General features: G+C 38.4%; 1 protein-coding gene across 2 annotated transcripts in view; it reads right to left on the bottom strand.

Annotated features, from left to right (window-relative positions):
• Positions 1 to 17,859, bottom strand: part of LOC138807208 (DNA mismatch repair protein Msh3-like) — a 173,953-nt gene that overhangs the window by 20,275 nt on the left and 135,819 nt on the right. For both annotated transcript variants that reach the window (XM_069992792.1, XM_069992793.1), the window contains exon 21: positions 4,768 to 4,954. In XM_069992792.1, the coding sequence (XP_069848893.1) occupies positions 4,768 to 4,954 (187 nt within the window). The remainder of the gene's footprint in view (positions 1 to 4,767; positions 4,955 to 17,859) is intronic.

Below are 17,859 nucleotides of genomic sequence, written 5' to 3'. Positions count from 1 at the left end.
TGGTTAATCTCTGCTTTTAATTTGGTTATCTGGCTTCTTCTAGTAGCTTTAGGTCCCATTTTTTCCTGTTTTTCTAGCTGTTTTAATTGCAACATGAGATTATTTACTTGGTCTGTCTCCATTCTCTTGATGTGGGCACTGAGGGCAATAAATTTGCCCCTCAGGACTGCTTTTGCTGTGTCCCACAAGTTTCTTTGTGAGGTGTTTTCATTTTCATTGAGTTGTAGGAAATGCTTTATTTCTTCTCTGATCTCTTCTGTTATCCAGGCATTGTTAAGGAGTGTGCTGTTCAATTTCCATGTATTGGAGAAATTTCTGCGGTATGCTTTGTTATTGAGAGCTAGCTTGATTCCACTGTGGTCAGATAGGATACAGGGGATTATGTCGATCCCTTTGTATTTGCTTAAGTTCCTTGCATGAACTATGATATGGTCTATTTTGGAGAAAGTTCCGTGAGCTGCTGAGAAGAATGTGTACTGTGTTGTTTTAGGGTGAAATACTCGGTAGATGTCAGTTAATTCCGCTTGCAGTATGGCCTCTCTTAATTCGGTAGCTTCTTTGCCAATCCTCTGGTTGGTAGACCTGTCCTTTGGTGAGAGTGGTGTGTTAAAGTCTCCTAGTATTATCGTATTGGGATCTATTTTATTCTGTAAGTTTGAGAGCATTTGTTTGACATATCTGGGTGCACCAATATTTGGGGCATATAAGTTGATGATGGTTATATCCTCCTCTTGGATTGTTCCCTTTATTAATATGTAGTGTCCGTCCTTGTCTTTCTGTACTGATTTTAATGAAAAGTTTATTTTGTCAGATATCAGGATAGCTACACCTGCTTTCTTACTGGGGGCGTTTGATTGGTAGATCCTTTTCCACCCCTTCACTCTGAGTTTGTTTGTATGTTTGGCTGAGAGGTGGGTCTCCTGAAGGCAACAGATGGATGGGTCTTGTTTTCTTATCCAGTCCTCAGTTCGTTTTCTTTTAATTGGCGAATTCAGCCCATTTATATTAAGAGAAAGTATAGAGAGATGCATTGTTGTCCCTGCCATTCCGTTTTCCTAAGTTTTTCTTTTTTCCTTTCCTCCTGTGCTTGCTCAGTTAGACTTTGAGTAACGCCTGTTTGGGGCAGGCCCCAGTTCCTGGCTGCTTTCTTCAGGTTGTGTCCCCCCTCTTAGAATTCTTTGTAATGCTGGCTTAATGTTTATGAATTCATTTAGTTTTTCTTTGCTATTAAAAATTTTCAGTTCTCCATCAAATGTGAATGCTAGCTTTGCCGGGTAGATCAGTCTGGGTTGGCAGTTATTGGCTCTCAGGGCTCGTATGGTGCTTTCCCAGGCTTTTCTTGCATTCATTGTTTGTGTGGAGAGATCTGCAGTAATTCTTATTTTTTTCCCATTGTAGTATAGCTCCTTCTTCATTTTTGCTGCATGCAGGATTGTTTCCTTATTATTCAGATCTATCATTTTTACTATAATGTGTCTAGAAGTGTTTCTCCTGGGGTCTTGCTTGTTGGGTGTTCGATAAGCTTTTGTGATGTAGTTAAGATGGTTGTTTTTGAGGTGGGGAAAATTTTCATTGATTATATTGTTAAATAGGTGTTGCATTCCCTTGCTCTGGAATTCCTCACCTTCGTCCACTCCAATTATGCGAAGGTTAAATTTTTTAGCATTATCTGCTTGCTCTTGAATATCCCTTTGGTTTAATTTGAGTAATTTTTCCATATCTGTCACTTTTTGGTCCAGTTGGTGTATTCTGTCTTCTGTATCTGACACTCGACCTTCCATTTCATTCACTCTGTTGACAGTGGCTTCTATTGTGGTTTGCATGGAGGAAATGGATCCCTTTATGGATTCAATGTTGGTTCTCAGAGTACTGATCTCACCTCTCAATGAGGTATGCATTACCTCTAATTTGGCGTTTATCTCACTTCTTACTGAGGTTTGTGCAGCTTCTATTTTTGCATGCATCTCTTGTTTGATACCCTGTATCTCTTTGGATAGTTCATCCTTGTGCTCTTTCAATTTCTGATCAATTTCTCGCTTTATTTCTTGAGTCATTGCCTCCAGCAACCCTTGGAAGTAGCCTTTGTCTTCCATTCCTGCTTTGCTCCCACTGGGGCTCTCCCCTGTGTGGCTGCTGGCTTTTGAGGTGAGCTTGCTGTCCTGGGTGGTAGTAAACCTTGTGATTTTTCTCTGTGATTTTCGCATGGAGGTTCAGGAGACTGCTCTTCAATTTTGTTTTGGTGTGTCTGTCTTTGCTTGGTTGCTGATTCTGTATTGGTAGAGAGAGTCTGTGCCTGATCTGGGTTCTGTTGGGAGCCTATTTCCAGCTGCTATTCTGACTTACTTAGGATTCTCAGCTCTCTGCTGTAGATTGCTGGCAGTTCCTGCCTTTGGAAGGGTTGAGCAGCCTAGACTGCTTGTGTTTGCTCCTACGGGTGCTCTTGTGAAGAACAGATGCTCTGGATGCACTCTCCCAAATGCTGGAGTCTGCTATGGGCTCCTGATGTGTTTTTGTTTGTTTGTTTTGGGCTGGTTGTGGGCTTGAACTCTAGGTTTGGGTGCTGTCCCTCAGCTTTTCAGCTCAAGGCTGGCACCCTACCGTTTGAGCCACAGCACCACTTCTGACCCTTTTTGCTTTTGTGATGCTGAGGAATCAGATCCAGGGCCTCATACATCCAAGACTATCACTCTATTGCTGAGCCGCCTTAACAGTCTGAGCTCCTGCTTACTATCAGGTGCTGGCAGCCTGTGTTGCCCAATTCCCAGTCTAGGGTATATGGGTGGAGTTTTGGTGGGGTTTGGGCTTCTCTTGTCCTGGGCCTCCAGGTCTTTTGTTGTCACAGGCGTGCTTCCCCGGGGAGTGTTGTTTCCTGGCTTTCTCCCCTCTGTTGAGGCGTATGCTCAGCTTTTTACTTCAATTGGGAGGAGTTGGTTGTGTTGTTCAGGCGCCGGGTCCCCGGGCCTGGTTCCGGCCCCAGCCTGGAGCGCGCTTGTTAGGCCTGTGCTGATGTGTATACCACCTAGGTTATGCAGCCTGGAGCGCACTCGTTAGGCCTGTGCTGATGTGTATACCACCTAGGTTATACAGCCTGGGGGACACAGTTCAAATTTCTTCTACTGTTGGTAGTCTTGACCCAGGGGCGCTGTTCCTGGCTTGGGCATTTAAGCTCCCTTCCAGGGGTGCTCTTGCTCTAGCCTGGCCAGCTGAGTGTGCTCCACGGGCTGGTGGAGCTCTCAAACAGTTCCCAGTTTTAGTGGGTCCTGTGGTCCGGGTGTTGGGGTAGGGAGTCTAGGTCAGGGTCTGGGGATTCCCTCCAGCTCTGGTCTCCCTTGAGGGATACACTTCCCCTGTGGGGTACTCACCCTGGAGCTGGTTGTTTCTGTGTGGTGTAGGTCGTCAGTTGTTGTTGCAATCCGGGCTGGGTTGGGCGGTGGTGGCTCTGTGTGATTCTTTTCTGTCTCTGCCTCTGTCGAAGCTGTCGGGTCAAGAGTGTCCCCGCTCAGGCAGCTTCTTCGCGGTACCTCTGGGGCCCGAGTGGCCCCGCCGGGTTGTTGCGATCGTGATCGGGCGGGCGGGTGGGTGGTCTGCAGACAGTTCCCTTTGCGCGCTGCTGGCGGTTTTGGCGGGATGGAACCTCTCTGCTCGGGTGGAGAGTGCCGGGTCGTTGCGATCGCGATCGGGAGGGCGCGCTGCTGGTGCCGAGCGGCTTTGGCGGGATGGAGCCTCTCTGCTCGGGTGGAGAGTGAGGGGTGGGGGTGTGATCCTCGTGGAGACTCCCGGCTGGTAGGCTTCTCTGTTCCTGGCGATCCGCTGTTCTGTAAACCAGTACCTGGTGATCTGAAAGCGGCCCCCTGTGTCTCTGCTGTGTCTCTTGGGGCTCCCGCAGCCCCCGCCGGGCTGGCTGGCCGGCGGCTTGGCGCACTGCCGCGCGGCCAGTAAAGGTTGGGGGAGGGGTCTTCGCTTTTCTTCTGAAATTCTTCTTTTCCTCTGTTTCTTTTTTGTTATTCTCCGCCTCTGGTTTTTCTCTGAGTGTTCGTCTTTTTGTTGTTGTCGGTCTCTTGGGGAGATTAAGCGTTGGAGCTCGAACTCTCTTTTTGGTTGGAGAGAGCTGTGGCGTTTCCCTACTGCCCCGTCGCCATCTTGGTCCCCCCCTCCTAACCTTGAGTTCTTATAGAGTATCACTGAAAAATGTATTTCTGAGTAGAAATTTCTGAACTATCTCTATCTCTTTCCTTGAATAATTGGGTTTAGATGGGTAGTCTCTATTCTTGATTTATCTTACAAAGAAAATAAACAGTTCCTATATTGTCAGGAGGGCCTTTTTCCTATGACCAGGTTTATTTTGTTTTAGCGAAAGAAAGTAACACACATCCAATGACTAAAAATCATTTACAGCCAATATATCTGAGTTCATTGTGAAGCATTCTCATGATCAATATCAGGACAGGTCTATTCTAACAAACAAAGGTAACTAAGCATTTGGAGGCAAAGGTCTAGAAAATAATTTGTGTAGCATGTAAACAAATGGCATGCAAGGATTATATGAAGGTATTATGACCATAGTAATAATGATATATCATATATTTCAAAATAACTAAGGAATTAAATTTTAGCTGCCTTACCAGAAAAGATAAAGTGAGGTGATGAATATGCTAAAACAGCTTGATTTAATCATTCTCTAATTTTACCAATACATATGAACTACCAATTTAAAATGGTGTTAGTTTAAAAATCAATTAACTGTTTTCAGAAGCAGAGGATACTTACATCTCTAATGAAATACTCAAGTGTGGCATAAGCAATGGCAATTCCATCATGAGTGCTTGTCCCTCTTCCCAGTTCATCCAAGATCACCAAGGACTGCGATGATGCTTTTCTGATGATTTCAGCTGTGTCAGTCAGCTCTTCCATAAATGTACTCTGGCCTTTATATATGTTGTCTGCAGCACCCATCCTAGAAATAAGGTCACACACACACACACTTTAGGAATCAAAATTATATACATATACATATGTCAACAGTAATTGAGATTGAATTAAACATGAAAAGTTTAATGTGAAAAGTACTCAGTATCAAATTTCAGCTTGAAAAAACACTCTGGATAGAAGGTAAGGTACTAGACAGCAGATCCCGAAAGGTAGATGAAGTTCTGACTTTGTATTTTTCTGACTAATGGTTCCACACCAAAATCTTGATATTCACAAGACAAAACAAGACCTCTCCATGTTGCTATATTTAAAAATCTGTGAGCCACAGCGTTCTGTATGATTAAGAGGGTTTTCCACATTTTCCTAAGAAAATTTCATGGTTATTATACATTGAAATACCTTTGTAAAACAATTTGCTTGTACATGATAAAACTTTTTACCAGAATTAGAATTATAGGTGTTTAATGACCTGGAACAATAGCAAATAGAGATTCCCAAGGTTAGCAGAGTTCCTAGAGATGTCTAGAAATAGGTTTAAAGATTTAAAGATTTCCTTCCAGGAAGACTTCTCAGCGCCTTTATTACTTAATTACACATTGTACATTTCTCTGAGAAGTATCTTTAGCACATATTTTATTTATTTAACCATGGATCTAAAATTTCTTCCGAAGTTATGTGTGGCAGTATTATTCTGCAGAGCATATTCTGGAAAGCACCTACACAGTGTAAAAGGAATCTGAAAAGAAAAGAAGGAATAATGGAGTAAAACTTGCCCACAGACATGCATGTAGTTCATTGCAGGACCCAAAATACAGGTTTTAGACCCCCTGGCTAGATCTGTGTGAAAACTAGTAACTGTTTTTTCTGCAAATCTGCCATCAATTTAGTCTTCCATCAAGGTTCACAAAGCACAGTACATACATCATGGCCTCTAGCACTATAATGTACCTTTATTTCTCGAAAACTCCATATTCAAATTGAACACTAACCAGCAGTGTTGGTGGAATCTTTTAAGGGCAGGGGTAATAAAGTGTGATATCCACAGATGGATAGAGCCTTAGAATTGTTCCAATAAGTGACATGTAGAAACTCAAAGGTTTTACTCAAAATGCTGTCAGTTCTATTCACTTCAAAAATCAATAAGCACAAAATGTAATGTCAAAACTGCTGCTCATGTAGAACACTCAAAGTTCAAATACTGTGGCCTATTTTAATTGTCAGTATTTCCTGTTACAGTTACAGACCATTACAGGGATGGAGAACTTTTTTATTTGCAAAGGGCCTTCTGGATATTTATAACATCATTTATTGTATAGTATGGACATCCTGTGGGAAGACAGCATTCGGCTCACTTCAGCTGTCTTCTAGGGTACAGAAAACTGCCTCAGGTTAAATAAGGAGAATTGAAGGTGAGAAGGTATGGAGAGTTAAAACAGACTCACAGGTCTGTTCATATTGGTCAGAAGTGATGTCAGAAGACATCTGACAGTTAGTTCATGGTCTCAGGATTGGTCCAGTAAAGCCTGGAGAATGGTCTACTCTTCTGGCTTCCCAGATGGCTGCAAAGTGACTGCAGAAGTGAATGTCTCAAGGCAAAGGACAGCGACACAAAATAGAGGAATTGGGATGACAAGTCTTTATCCTACTTCCAGTTCATTCCTGCACCTTACTTCTAGGAGTCAATGTTTCTAAGCAAAAGAAAAGTAACTATTAAGAGCTTCTTACAAGCCTTCTCACAGAAAGAGAAGCAAAGGATATTGAGTCCATCTGCAAAACAATCTAATAGCGGTGTTTAAGTCTGCAGATACAAATAGGAATGAACTGCTAGCAGTACATATACATCAGCAAAGATGACTAGATACATGACACTGCTGTTAGGAGTATGGGAATGAGTGTTTTCATACAGGATTAACCATTGTTACAATCTTCCAAAAGACAATTTAACAATGTCTATTAATACCTTTCATGACCCATAAATTTCACTTTAGGAATCAACATTATGGGTGAAAAGCGAATGTGCATCTTGCTCATTATGTTATTTAATGAAAAATTTTAAAAGTCAAATGCCTAGGAATAAGGAAGGAGTATATACTACTCTGATAAAAAAAACTATACAAGCAATAAATTAATACGTTAAAATTTTGAATAAAACATACAGAATGTAGAAAACACTAGATGAGTGCTGGGACCTGATTTTGAAAGAGATATACCCAACTGTGAGGAAGTACCCATGACTGTAAGAATGGAAGTAGTCTTCCAATTAGATGCACGAGCATCATCCAGAACTGAAGAAAAATTTTAAGATAGTTCAGGGAAGGTGGAATTATAAAAGAATGAAAAAAAGAAAACCAACTACCATAGAGACAATGGAAAAATATACAGTCCACTAAACAGATGTAAAACAATGCCTCCATTTGGTATTTTTTATTGAGATTAAGAACATCAGACTTAAAAAGAACAGTCTATCAAAAAAAGGAACAACTGGAAAACAAAATACCTTAGAAATTAAAAACAAGACCAATAAGAAAAAATTCTCTGTACAGGGGAAATGAAAATTAGATGCTATAGATTTTAATCTGGAAGATAAATTCCAAAAAAAAAATCTCTTAGATCAATAGCAGGGTTATATAGAAAATACATATAAGCAATTTAAAATTGGAAACCAAACCCTGAAGATTTAAAGCTCACTTTATATAAAGTGTATTAGTAGTAGACAGAAACAATAAAGGTAGCAAAGTAACTGACAAAAACATTCTTAAATAAAAATAAAGCACATGTTTACTAAAAGGTAAACATTCTGATGGAATATTATAATGACAATATTTTTTTAACATTTCAGAAAAAGATAAACCTGGAGAATGAGACTGCTATCTGACTTCATCTACACTGAATGCAGAACAATGTTTTAAAATTCAAAATCAAGATAGCAGTATTTATCTACAACTTTTAAAAGATATAAAGACAAAATAAATTTTCTACTTTGCATTTTTCTAGAATTCAGAAATTTTGTGATCATGAACCCTACACTAAATAAAAGTACTCAGAAACAGATGTCAAAAAGAAAATCCTATTTAAGAAAGAGAATGCGATATAGGGGTTGGAACAGTGGGCAGAAGTGAAAAAAAGTCAGAAAGAAATTGAGATGGATTTCAGACAGTGATGATTAGAAGATTCTTCTTTGACCAATAGAGTTTTATACATTAGAAAAAATATATACATATATACACTATAATCTAATGTATAATAAGGTATGAGATATATGTGTACACACACACACACACACACACACACACACACACACACACACACACACACACACACACACACAAAGTGAGTAGAGCCTGGCTGGTAAGGCAGGGGTAGAAAGGAAGCCTTTTCTTTTACAATTTGACAAACTCTGTACTTCTTCTTGCAAGTACGCAAGAACACTGCTTCTTGCTTATGTAATTATAATTTTTTTAAAAAATTATACTGTGCCATTGTTACCAAAAATTGTGTAAAAAATACAGAAGTTTATTAATATGTCTAGAGTAATTATCCTTGCATGAGAGGATTACTGGTCATTTTCTGACCTTTCCTCCTCCTCCAGGCACCTCCTAAAACATCTGGCACAAAGATGAAGACTGATAATTGATTTTTTTTTTTTTTTTGGTTGGTCATGGGGCCTGAACTCTGGGCCTGGGCGCTGTCCCTCAGCTCTTCAGCTCAAGGCTGGCACTCTACCACTTGAGCCACAGAGCCACTTCTGGCTTTTTCTGCTTATGTGGCCCTGAGGAATTGAACCCAGGACCTCATGCATGCAAGGCAAGCACTTAACCACTGAGCCACTTTCCCAGCCCCTGATAATTGCTATTAAGTAAGAGTAGCATAGTAAAGTCTTCTTCCCCAATTCCAGTGGATTAAAACACAGGAAATGGTGTTCTAACATTGTTATTAACAAGATTTCCCCAGCTTTCTTTGCATTACTATAATTAGTGTAACTTTAGGAATCATTTCAAATAAAATATACAGAGCCAAGAAATATACATATATGTATATGGTAAATAGATAATTCAGCTTAGTTTAAATGTAAGGCATTGCATCCCATTTTATACACTAGAAATATTTAGGAAGATTGAGGTTTGCAACAATATTGAGACTTGCAACAAGTTATTAATTTGGTGCTGGGGATTTAATTAGGACCTCATATAGGCAAAATACATTCTCTACTACCATATGCCTAACCCCAACATTTGGAAATTCTTATTTTAGGCCTGGAACCTTCCTATATATCTAACTCTTAGCATTAAAATTTTAGCTGTCAAATAATTGGGAAAGAAGTTTTAGTTTATATGATGGAATTTTAAAAATTAATTTTTATTATGCTTTTAGTAAGTTATATCCCATAATTAAACACAGACCAACCAGTAACTCCAGTAAAAAGTCCAGCCAGTAGTTCTGGCTGGTCACTAAGAAGTGTGTCATCTTACCCAAGCTGGGTAACTGCTGTGTGCATGCAACTTCCTCACTGGTAAAACCAGTCGCAATGAGCTTCATGATTCCATTTGCACACAGGTGCATAAAGTATCTTGAACATATTCGCCTTCCTTTGCCCTCTCTGATACCCTTCCTTCCTCTCATTAGTACTCCCATCCCTGACAGAACCTAGTTTACATTCCTGTCTTAGTCTTAGCTGGCTTTGAAGATGTTTGCTGCCATGTTGTAAGCTAGTTCTGTGATCTCCCTGCAGCCTCCAGGAGCTGAGAGTAATCCCTAGGAGACACCCCTCAGGAGGCTGGGGACCACAATCCTGAAACTGCTAGGGAAAGAATTCTGCTAATTGGCTTGTAAGGGGATCCAGTCTGTGTTCCAATCTGCTAGCAGGAGAGAACATGGTCCTTGCCAAAATGTCTGAATGTATCGACTACTTAATGATTGGAGGAATAATGTTTGGAAAACTTAAACTGCATTAATTAAGCTATTAAGTTTGAGATAATTTGTTACGCAGCCTAGAAAACTAACATGGTGCCTGTGTATGTCCATCATGAAAATGAAAATTTGGTGTTTCCTTTTGCTCTTCTGCTCCCTCAATCACCCCATGTACCCCACTTCCCTTCTAATCCCACTGTTGTTTCACTGATTGATATTCTATTCTATTCCAACAGCCTAACTTTTCTCTCTATCTTCACTTTCTCTAACAGCTAATTTATCTTTCACCTCGCCAGCACATTCATATTTTAAAATCAATATGAGTCATGGTGAGTCCTACACTGAAAACTTAAAGTGGTTTCCTGATGCCCAGAAAAACAAAACCCCAAATTCCTAGCATGTTTATCTAGACCCTCTATGTGCTTTGGCTCAAATCTCTAGTCTCATTCCTTTCTGCAATGACCAGGGGACTCTGTCAAGGCAACTTTTACTCTCCATCAGATATATGTCACATACCTGTAAAAGCTGACAGCTTTATAAAACACAACGGACTTACTGTAAAATCTATCCTTCTAAACTTCAACTTTTTTTTATTACATTCAGAGTTGCTGCCACCCTTCTTCATTGTTTTCTTAGTCTAGTATAGTCTTCATCCTTCTTTCTATGACAGATAACTTGTCTTCTTTAAGCTACTTCTATATAACTATTCCTAAATGCCTCTCACAAAGAAGAGAAGTTTCTTTGTCATCTTTCTAGAAGAGTTGATAACAGATCTGAATGATTTCTCTTTGCAGTATTGTCAAATGGCAAGCAGAAATTCTTTTTTTTTTTTTGTCAGTAGTGGGGCTTGAACTCTGGGCCTGGATGCTGTCCCTCAGCTCTTCAGCTCAAGACTAGCGCTCTACCACTTGAGCCACAGCGCCACTTCCAGCTTTTTTCTTTTTGCTTATGTGGTGCTGAGGAATCGAACCCAGGGCCTCATGAATGCAAGGCAAGCGCTCTACCACTGAGCCACTTTCCCAGCCCCCAGAATTTCTTATGCATAAGATGTCCCATACATACTAAATTATTTGTTTCTAATACAGTTAACCCAATACTTGAACCAGGCCACACAAAAGCCACCAGCAGCACTACTATGTTCACTACAGCATTGTTCACCATAGCCAAGTTATGGAATCAACCTAGATGTCCCTCAGTGGATAAATGGATCAAGAAAATGTGGTATATATATTCCATTGTGTGTGTATATATATGTATATATATACATACACACACATTATATATATATATGTATATACACACACACACACACACACACACACACACACACACACACAATGGAATTTCACTTACCCATCAGAAAAAAATGATATTGTGCCATTCATAAGGAAATAGAAAGGCTTGGGAAAAAATATACTAAGCAAAGTAAGCCAGAGCCAAAGACACATAGGCCACAAGGTATACCTTATTTGTGGAAACTAGAATGTGCTTAGAAAATTACAAATAAACACACTGAATGATTAAATATATATATGTGTATATATATGTGCACACATACACTGGGACATGATAAATTTTATAGGACTCTAGACACTCAATGAGGCAAAAGGCAAAAGAGGATATGCATAGGAGTGGTAGCCAAAGGCTCAAGAGTTATGTGCAGACAATCACATAAAATAATATTCTATGAAATGAACTCCAAGAAAGGGAAACAAGACATTTTTAGCTGCCATTGTTACTGGTTTTGCCTTCTTTTCCTTTTGTCTTGTTTACTGGCTTGTTTCTATTTGAGACAGTAAGAGAGAGTACATAAAAAGGTGGAACAAGGGTGAACAAAAATGTAACAGTGATATTCACTACACACTACGTCAAAAATGAACTGGATATCCTGTGGGCTGGGAGGGGAAGGAAAAACTAGAAGAGAGCAAACGAAGGAGAGACATATTTCAAAAACAACTGTACTTAAAATTCTACCTGATTCATGTAACTATAAGCCCCTGTATACCACCTATATAACAATAATTAAAACATTAAAAAATAAAATAAAAACAAAAGTGCAACATAATTTAAAGAACATACAATATTCTGTATTTTAACTGGGATCTCAAAAAGTAATTTTTAATGTTTTCATAGAAAGCTCATTACAATATGATAGTTTGCAATTAAAGATTGCACACTGCTTCAATAGTATTCATATTTCCACTCAAAAAAACAGCATTTAAAAAACTCCAAATGTAATTTTTCATAATATAAAAACTACCTTTTCTATTCTAATTCTAAATTGCCATTAGTAAAGGTAACTCCATGCCAATGAAGAACAATTCGTTTTTCTTTCTGGTGACAGTCCTGGGGCTTGAACTCAGGGTCTGGTAACTGTTCCTGGATTGCTTGTTCAAGGCTGGTACTCCACTAGTTCAACCACAGCTACGCTTCTGGCTTTTTGGTGGAGATAAGAGTTGCACGGATATTCCTTCCCAGGCTGGCTTTGAAACATGATCCTCAGATCTCAGCCTCCTGAATAGCTAGGATTACTGGTGTAAGCCACCTATGCCTGGAGGAAGTACAATTTTTTTTAATTCTACTTCCTTTTTTTTTTCTTAACCTTCTGCTTATCCAAACTTCCTCTCACTATTGTCTTCAAAGCCTTCCTTAAGGACAAGACCAGAAGATGATCCATTCACCATCCTGTCTCCTTTTAGGTTTTTTTTTTGGGGGGGGGGGGGTGCGAGGGGGCGGTCATGGGGCCTGAAATCTGGGCCTGGGTGCTGTCCCTCAGCTCTTCAGCTCAAGACTAGCACTCTACCACTTGAGCCACAGCCCACTTCCGGCTTTTTTCTTTTTTGCTTATGTGGTGCTAAGGAATCGAACCCAGGGCTTCATGCATGCAAGGCAAGCACTCTACCACTGAGCCACCTTCCCAGCCCCCTCCTTTTAGATTTTTATCAATGAACATCAACTGTTACACATAGTTCTGACAATCTCTGCATCAAAATCCAGACTGCTTCATTCTTACCAAATCTTCTGTGTAATACTGCCTAGACTAGATAAAGGAAACTGATTGCTCTCCACAGTGCTACTCAGTTTTTCTCTATTTTTTTCTACTGTGCTCACATTCTCTATAGAGAATTCAATCTCTTTTTTCTAGTAGTTCCTTCTCCTTTGACAAAAGGAAGAAACAGAATCAAAAAACAGAATCAAGAAACAGAATAAAAAAAAACAATGGGTTAGACACTGGTGGCTCATGCCTATAATCCTAGCTACTCAGGAGGCTGAGATCTGAGGATCACAATTCACATTCAGCCAGGGCAGGAAAGTCCATGAGACTCCTATTTCCAATTAATCACCAGAAAACTAGAAGTGGAGCTGTAGCTAAAAGTGGTAGAGCACCAGCCTTAAGTGAAAGAACTCAGTTCAAGCCCCATGACAGACAAAATAAACAAACAAAAAACAAAAACCCTGGTTCTGGACAAGTTCCTAGAAATCATTTTATACTCTCATTTCACAGACGAGGTAAGACATATCAGAGGTCAAGCCATTTTCTCAAAGTGACAGTGTTAATAAGTGGCAGAAAAGAGAGAAAACATTAAGGCCTTCCAGGTCCTGGGTAGGGGTTTTCTGTGTTCTTCCAAAGCACCTCACAAATGGTATTACAGGGAACTGTTCATAAAGTAGGGGAGATACACAGTTCTGGCTCTATTATTGCTCTTATGGTTTCAAGTCTATTTTTTGTGGGGGGTTTTTTGGTGAAGGCTTGATCTCAGGGCCCAGGCAGTGTTCCTGAACTCTTTTGCTCAAGGCTAATACTCTACCAACTTGAGTGAGCCACACACAGCTCCACTTCCAGCTTTTCTGGTAACTAAAGATAGGAGTCTCATGGATTTTCCTACCCAAGCTGTTTTTTTTTTTTTTTTTTTTTTTTTATTGTGAAAATACCATACAGAGGGGTTACAATTACATGGGCAAGGTAATGAGTACATTTCTTATCAAGCATTGTTACCAGGCTGGCTTTTAACAACAGTGATTCTCAGATCTCAGCCTCCAATGTCTCAACTGTGATTAAATCCTTTCTTCAGAATTTTACAAGGAAATGCACTCTGTGCCTTGAAGAATGCTTTGGAAACCAATTCATAAGGAAGTAACATGTTTTCTATTGTAGTTCTACTTTTCCAGGATAGCTGAAGACAAAGGAACAATGCATGTAGCCAAGAAGTCACTGCAGGACTGCGGGCCACTCTCCAGTCCCTGCTGCTGCCCACATGGGAATGAGTGACTTCTGTTAACTTACCTTTAATTGTACAGTGCATTTATTTTACTTTGGTTATTAGAAAAGTAACCAAATTACTAAACATTACTATATAATAGCAAATAGAAACTTGATATTAGCAAATGTTTCTATCTTCATATTTTTCTCTTTTGGTCCAATATTTGTGGATAACCATTATCTCTTATTATTCTCTTATTATATATCTCAGAAATGGCCTAAAATTGGGTTTTATAGCAAGGCAATATATAAAATTATTAACAACATTAAGTTTATTAAGGTCAAATCACAAGATATATTATTGTGTAATTCTGAAATTTTTCAAACATTAAATGTGTTTAGGACATTTAAGAAATAGTAGTATATGTATATATAATTATCATTCTGTTTGTATCATTATACTGTGTCATACTCATTTACTACATTCATTTGTAGTAAAAATCAGAAAATGATCTAGCTTTCTTCTTAAAGTTAGCTTGCTCTGCGTATGCAGAAGGTTACAGTTATGTGATTAAGAAAAAACAAATCACTGATATTTTTAGGAGTGGCAGCCGACTAATCTTTCTAATCCCCCTCCTCCCTCCTCGTGTATAACCCGTATATAGGTCAACAAAGCTTAATAAAGCATAAATGGAGAAAAGAAATTATTAATTTTTTCAGTAAGGTACTAAAATCAATAATGGCCAATAAGGCTTCATAGAGCATAAAGAAGTCATTAATTTATTTTTAGTGAGCTACTAAAATCAATAATACTTTCACAAAATTCTGATTCAATGTTTGTTTTTACGAGATCTTGATAGTTTAAGCTAATATCATATATGGTTCTCAAGTACAGAAAATGGTGAATCTCTCTCTGTCCCTTCAAATCAGAATTACTTGGCCTTTTGCAGGAAAAATGCTCATCTGAGGGAGAAATGCTATAATTAATAAAGGTAAAAATTGATTAGGGTAAAATTGTTCAATTTACTTGATGGGTAATCAGTTTAATACTGAAGTCATTAAATGGAACAATGACTACCTGTGTTATAGTCCTTTGACATCAAGCACTTCTTAAAATCTAATAGTTTATATATATTTACATATATATCTCACATAAAAATTGCCATTTTAATATTTTTAGTGTGGATTTTTGTGGTGCTAAATGCATTCCCAGTGTTGAGCAACCAACAGCATTATCCTTTTCCAGAAATGCTCATCATCCCAAATAGAAACTCCATATCCATTAAAAACAAACTAAACAAACTCCATTTAGGCTGGGGCTAAGGCATGAGTGATAAAATGCCTGCCTAGCAAGCATAAGGCCTTGAATTCAAACCCAACTATCAGAAACAATGTAAACAACCAGGTGTCAGTGGTTTATGCCTAACTACTCAGGAGGCTGAGAGCTGTGAGCAAGCAAGCCAAGAGAACTAGAGGCCTAAGTTCAAGTTCTAGTACTGGCAAAAGCAAATAAACAAACAAATGATCCCACAACTTTCCAATTTTCCTTCCTTGAGCTTCCTGCAATCTCTATTACAATGTCTGAGTGTAGGAATCTGTTGATTCCAGGTATCTCATATAAGTCGAAGGACACAATTGTGCTTTGCAATCTGCAGGGCTTTACAACTGTTAGCTCATTTTGCATTCTTTCTGAAACTGAAGATGACTCCATTTATTACGTTACTAAAATACTGGCAGAATTCTGTCTTGTAAGGGTATTTAAGCTTCATGCTTTTTGGATATTATGTAAATTTTACCAAAGATAAAATCTTACTAAATAGTAAAGTACTCTAAATTTTTTTTTTGAAGGATGATAAATGAAAAAGAGAGAAAAGAACCCAGAAAATTAAGGTCCAAGAAGACAAAAAAAAAAAAAAGATGAAAAATAGAACTAATTACTAAAGCTGTGGGTAAATACCACATGATATTTAAAATGCATAAAAATATGAAGTACTAAAATCTATGTTTATTAGTTAAATGGAAATATTAAACCACAAAGAGAATAAAACTGAAAATACTTTAAAACTATATATACACATTTTAAGAACACCTGGATCAGGGCATGGTGGTTGACACCTTTAATCCCAGTACTTGGGAGGCTAAAGCAGAAGATTTAAGAGTTCAAGGCCTATCTAGACTACAAAGACCCTCTCTCGGAAAAAAAAAAAACAAAACAAAAAACAAAAACAAAAAACCAATAACCCCAAATACCTGAAAAGGCATATGCCTAAACAACAATGATGTTTACATGTGAAATCAAGATGATTTTCCCCCCTTTTTGAGCTTTTCTATACTTTTAACTTTTGCACCATGAATAAACTTTCATTGGCTAAATGGAGAAATACAGAGTGTATTTCAAAATCATAAATAATACATTTAAGTCTACTCCATAGTTTGCTATATCAGTATGTTCAGATAAGACAGAATACTGGCAAATATCAGGACAAAAAACAGTACATATCAGTTTTCTTTATAAAAGTGCAGGTAAAAATAAATGAGATTATCAAACTGAAAAGCTTCTGTACTGTGAAGGGAACAAGTAAATGTGTGCAGTGATAATCTGACTAGGGAAAAATAAATGCAAACTATTCATCCCATAAAGGCTAATATCTAAAACATATAAGGTGCTCAAACTATTCAAGCAGGAAACAAAAGGCTTCATTTTGAAAAATGAGGAAAAGCTGCCAATGCCAGTGGCCCATGCCTATAATCCTACTTACTCAGGAAGGTGAGAATGGGAAGATCAAGGCTAGCCCATGGGAGAAAAGTTCAGAAGAGTTTTCATAAGGCCAGCAAAAAAGCAGGGCTACCACGGTTCAGACCTACCAAGTGGAAGGGCCTGAGTAAAACCCCAATACCACCATCAAAAAAGTGGGGCAAAAGCATATAAATAGATGTTTCTCATAAGACAGATGGACAATAACTATATAAAAATGTTCAATATCACAAATCATTAGGAAAATGCAAATTTAAACCACGAGATATCAATTCACACCTGTCAAAATGGCTTTCATCAAAAAAAGAAGAAAGACAGATGTTGGTAAGGAAAGAGAGAAATATATTGTGGAAAACTGTATGGAGACTCCTAAAAAAGCTAAAATAGAACCAGCATATGCCTACACTCCTACATTCACTTCAGCACTATTCACTATAGCCATGTTATAGGTTATGTTGGCTAATAACCACCAACAGATGAATGGATAAACAAAAACTGGCATCCATTAAATGGAATACTATTTGAACTTAATAAATGACATTTTGTCAGTTATTGCAACACGAATGGTATTATAGAATATTAGGCAAGAGAAAGAAGGGAGGTGTAGCAAATAAATGCCAGAACAGAGCAGAATGGTGGTTACTGCAGCTGGGGTATAGAAGGACTGGTTACAAAATCTCAGTTGAAAAATATGAACTTTTTAAAGTTCTATTGCACAGTGTGGCTAATATAGTTAATAGAGTATTCTACATTTGAAAACTCTTGTTTCAAATGTTTTCACCACATAAACTTCAGTACTGGAGTTTATATATTAATTTAGCTGACTTAATTATTACATATCACAAATCAGATTACAATTTTGGACCCTATAACTTTTATAGTTATAAACTGTCATTTTACAATGAAAAACCAATACATATGGTTGGCTTTGGTGGTGTTTGACTGCAACCCTACATTCAGGAGGCTGAGGCAAGGGAATTGGGAGTCTTAAGCCAGCCTGGACTATATAATGAGTTCTTGGCCAGCCTGGGCTACACAGAAAGACTGTCTCAAAAAAATACATAAA

This window comes from Dipodomys merriami, unplaced genomic scaffold (assembly GCF_024711535.1).
Source record: "Dipodomys merriami isolate MVZ:Mamm:240054 unplaced genomic scaffold, mDipMer1.0.p SCAF_416, whole genome shotgun sequence".
NCBI classification, from domain to species: domain Eukaryota; kingdom Metazoa; phylum Chordata; class Mammalia; order Rodentia; family Heteromyidae; genus Dipodomys; species Dipodomys merriami.
This window is presented reverse-complemented; position numbering and strand designations above follow the sequence as displayed.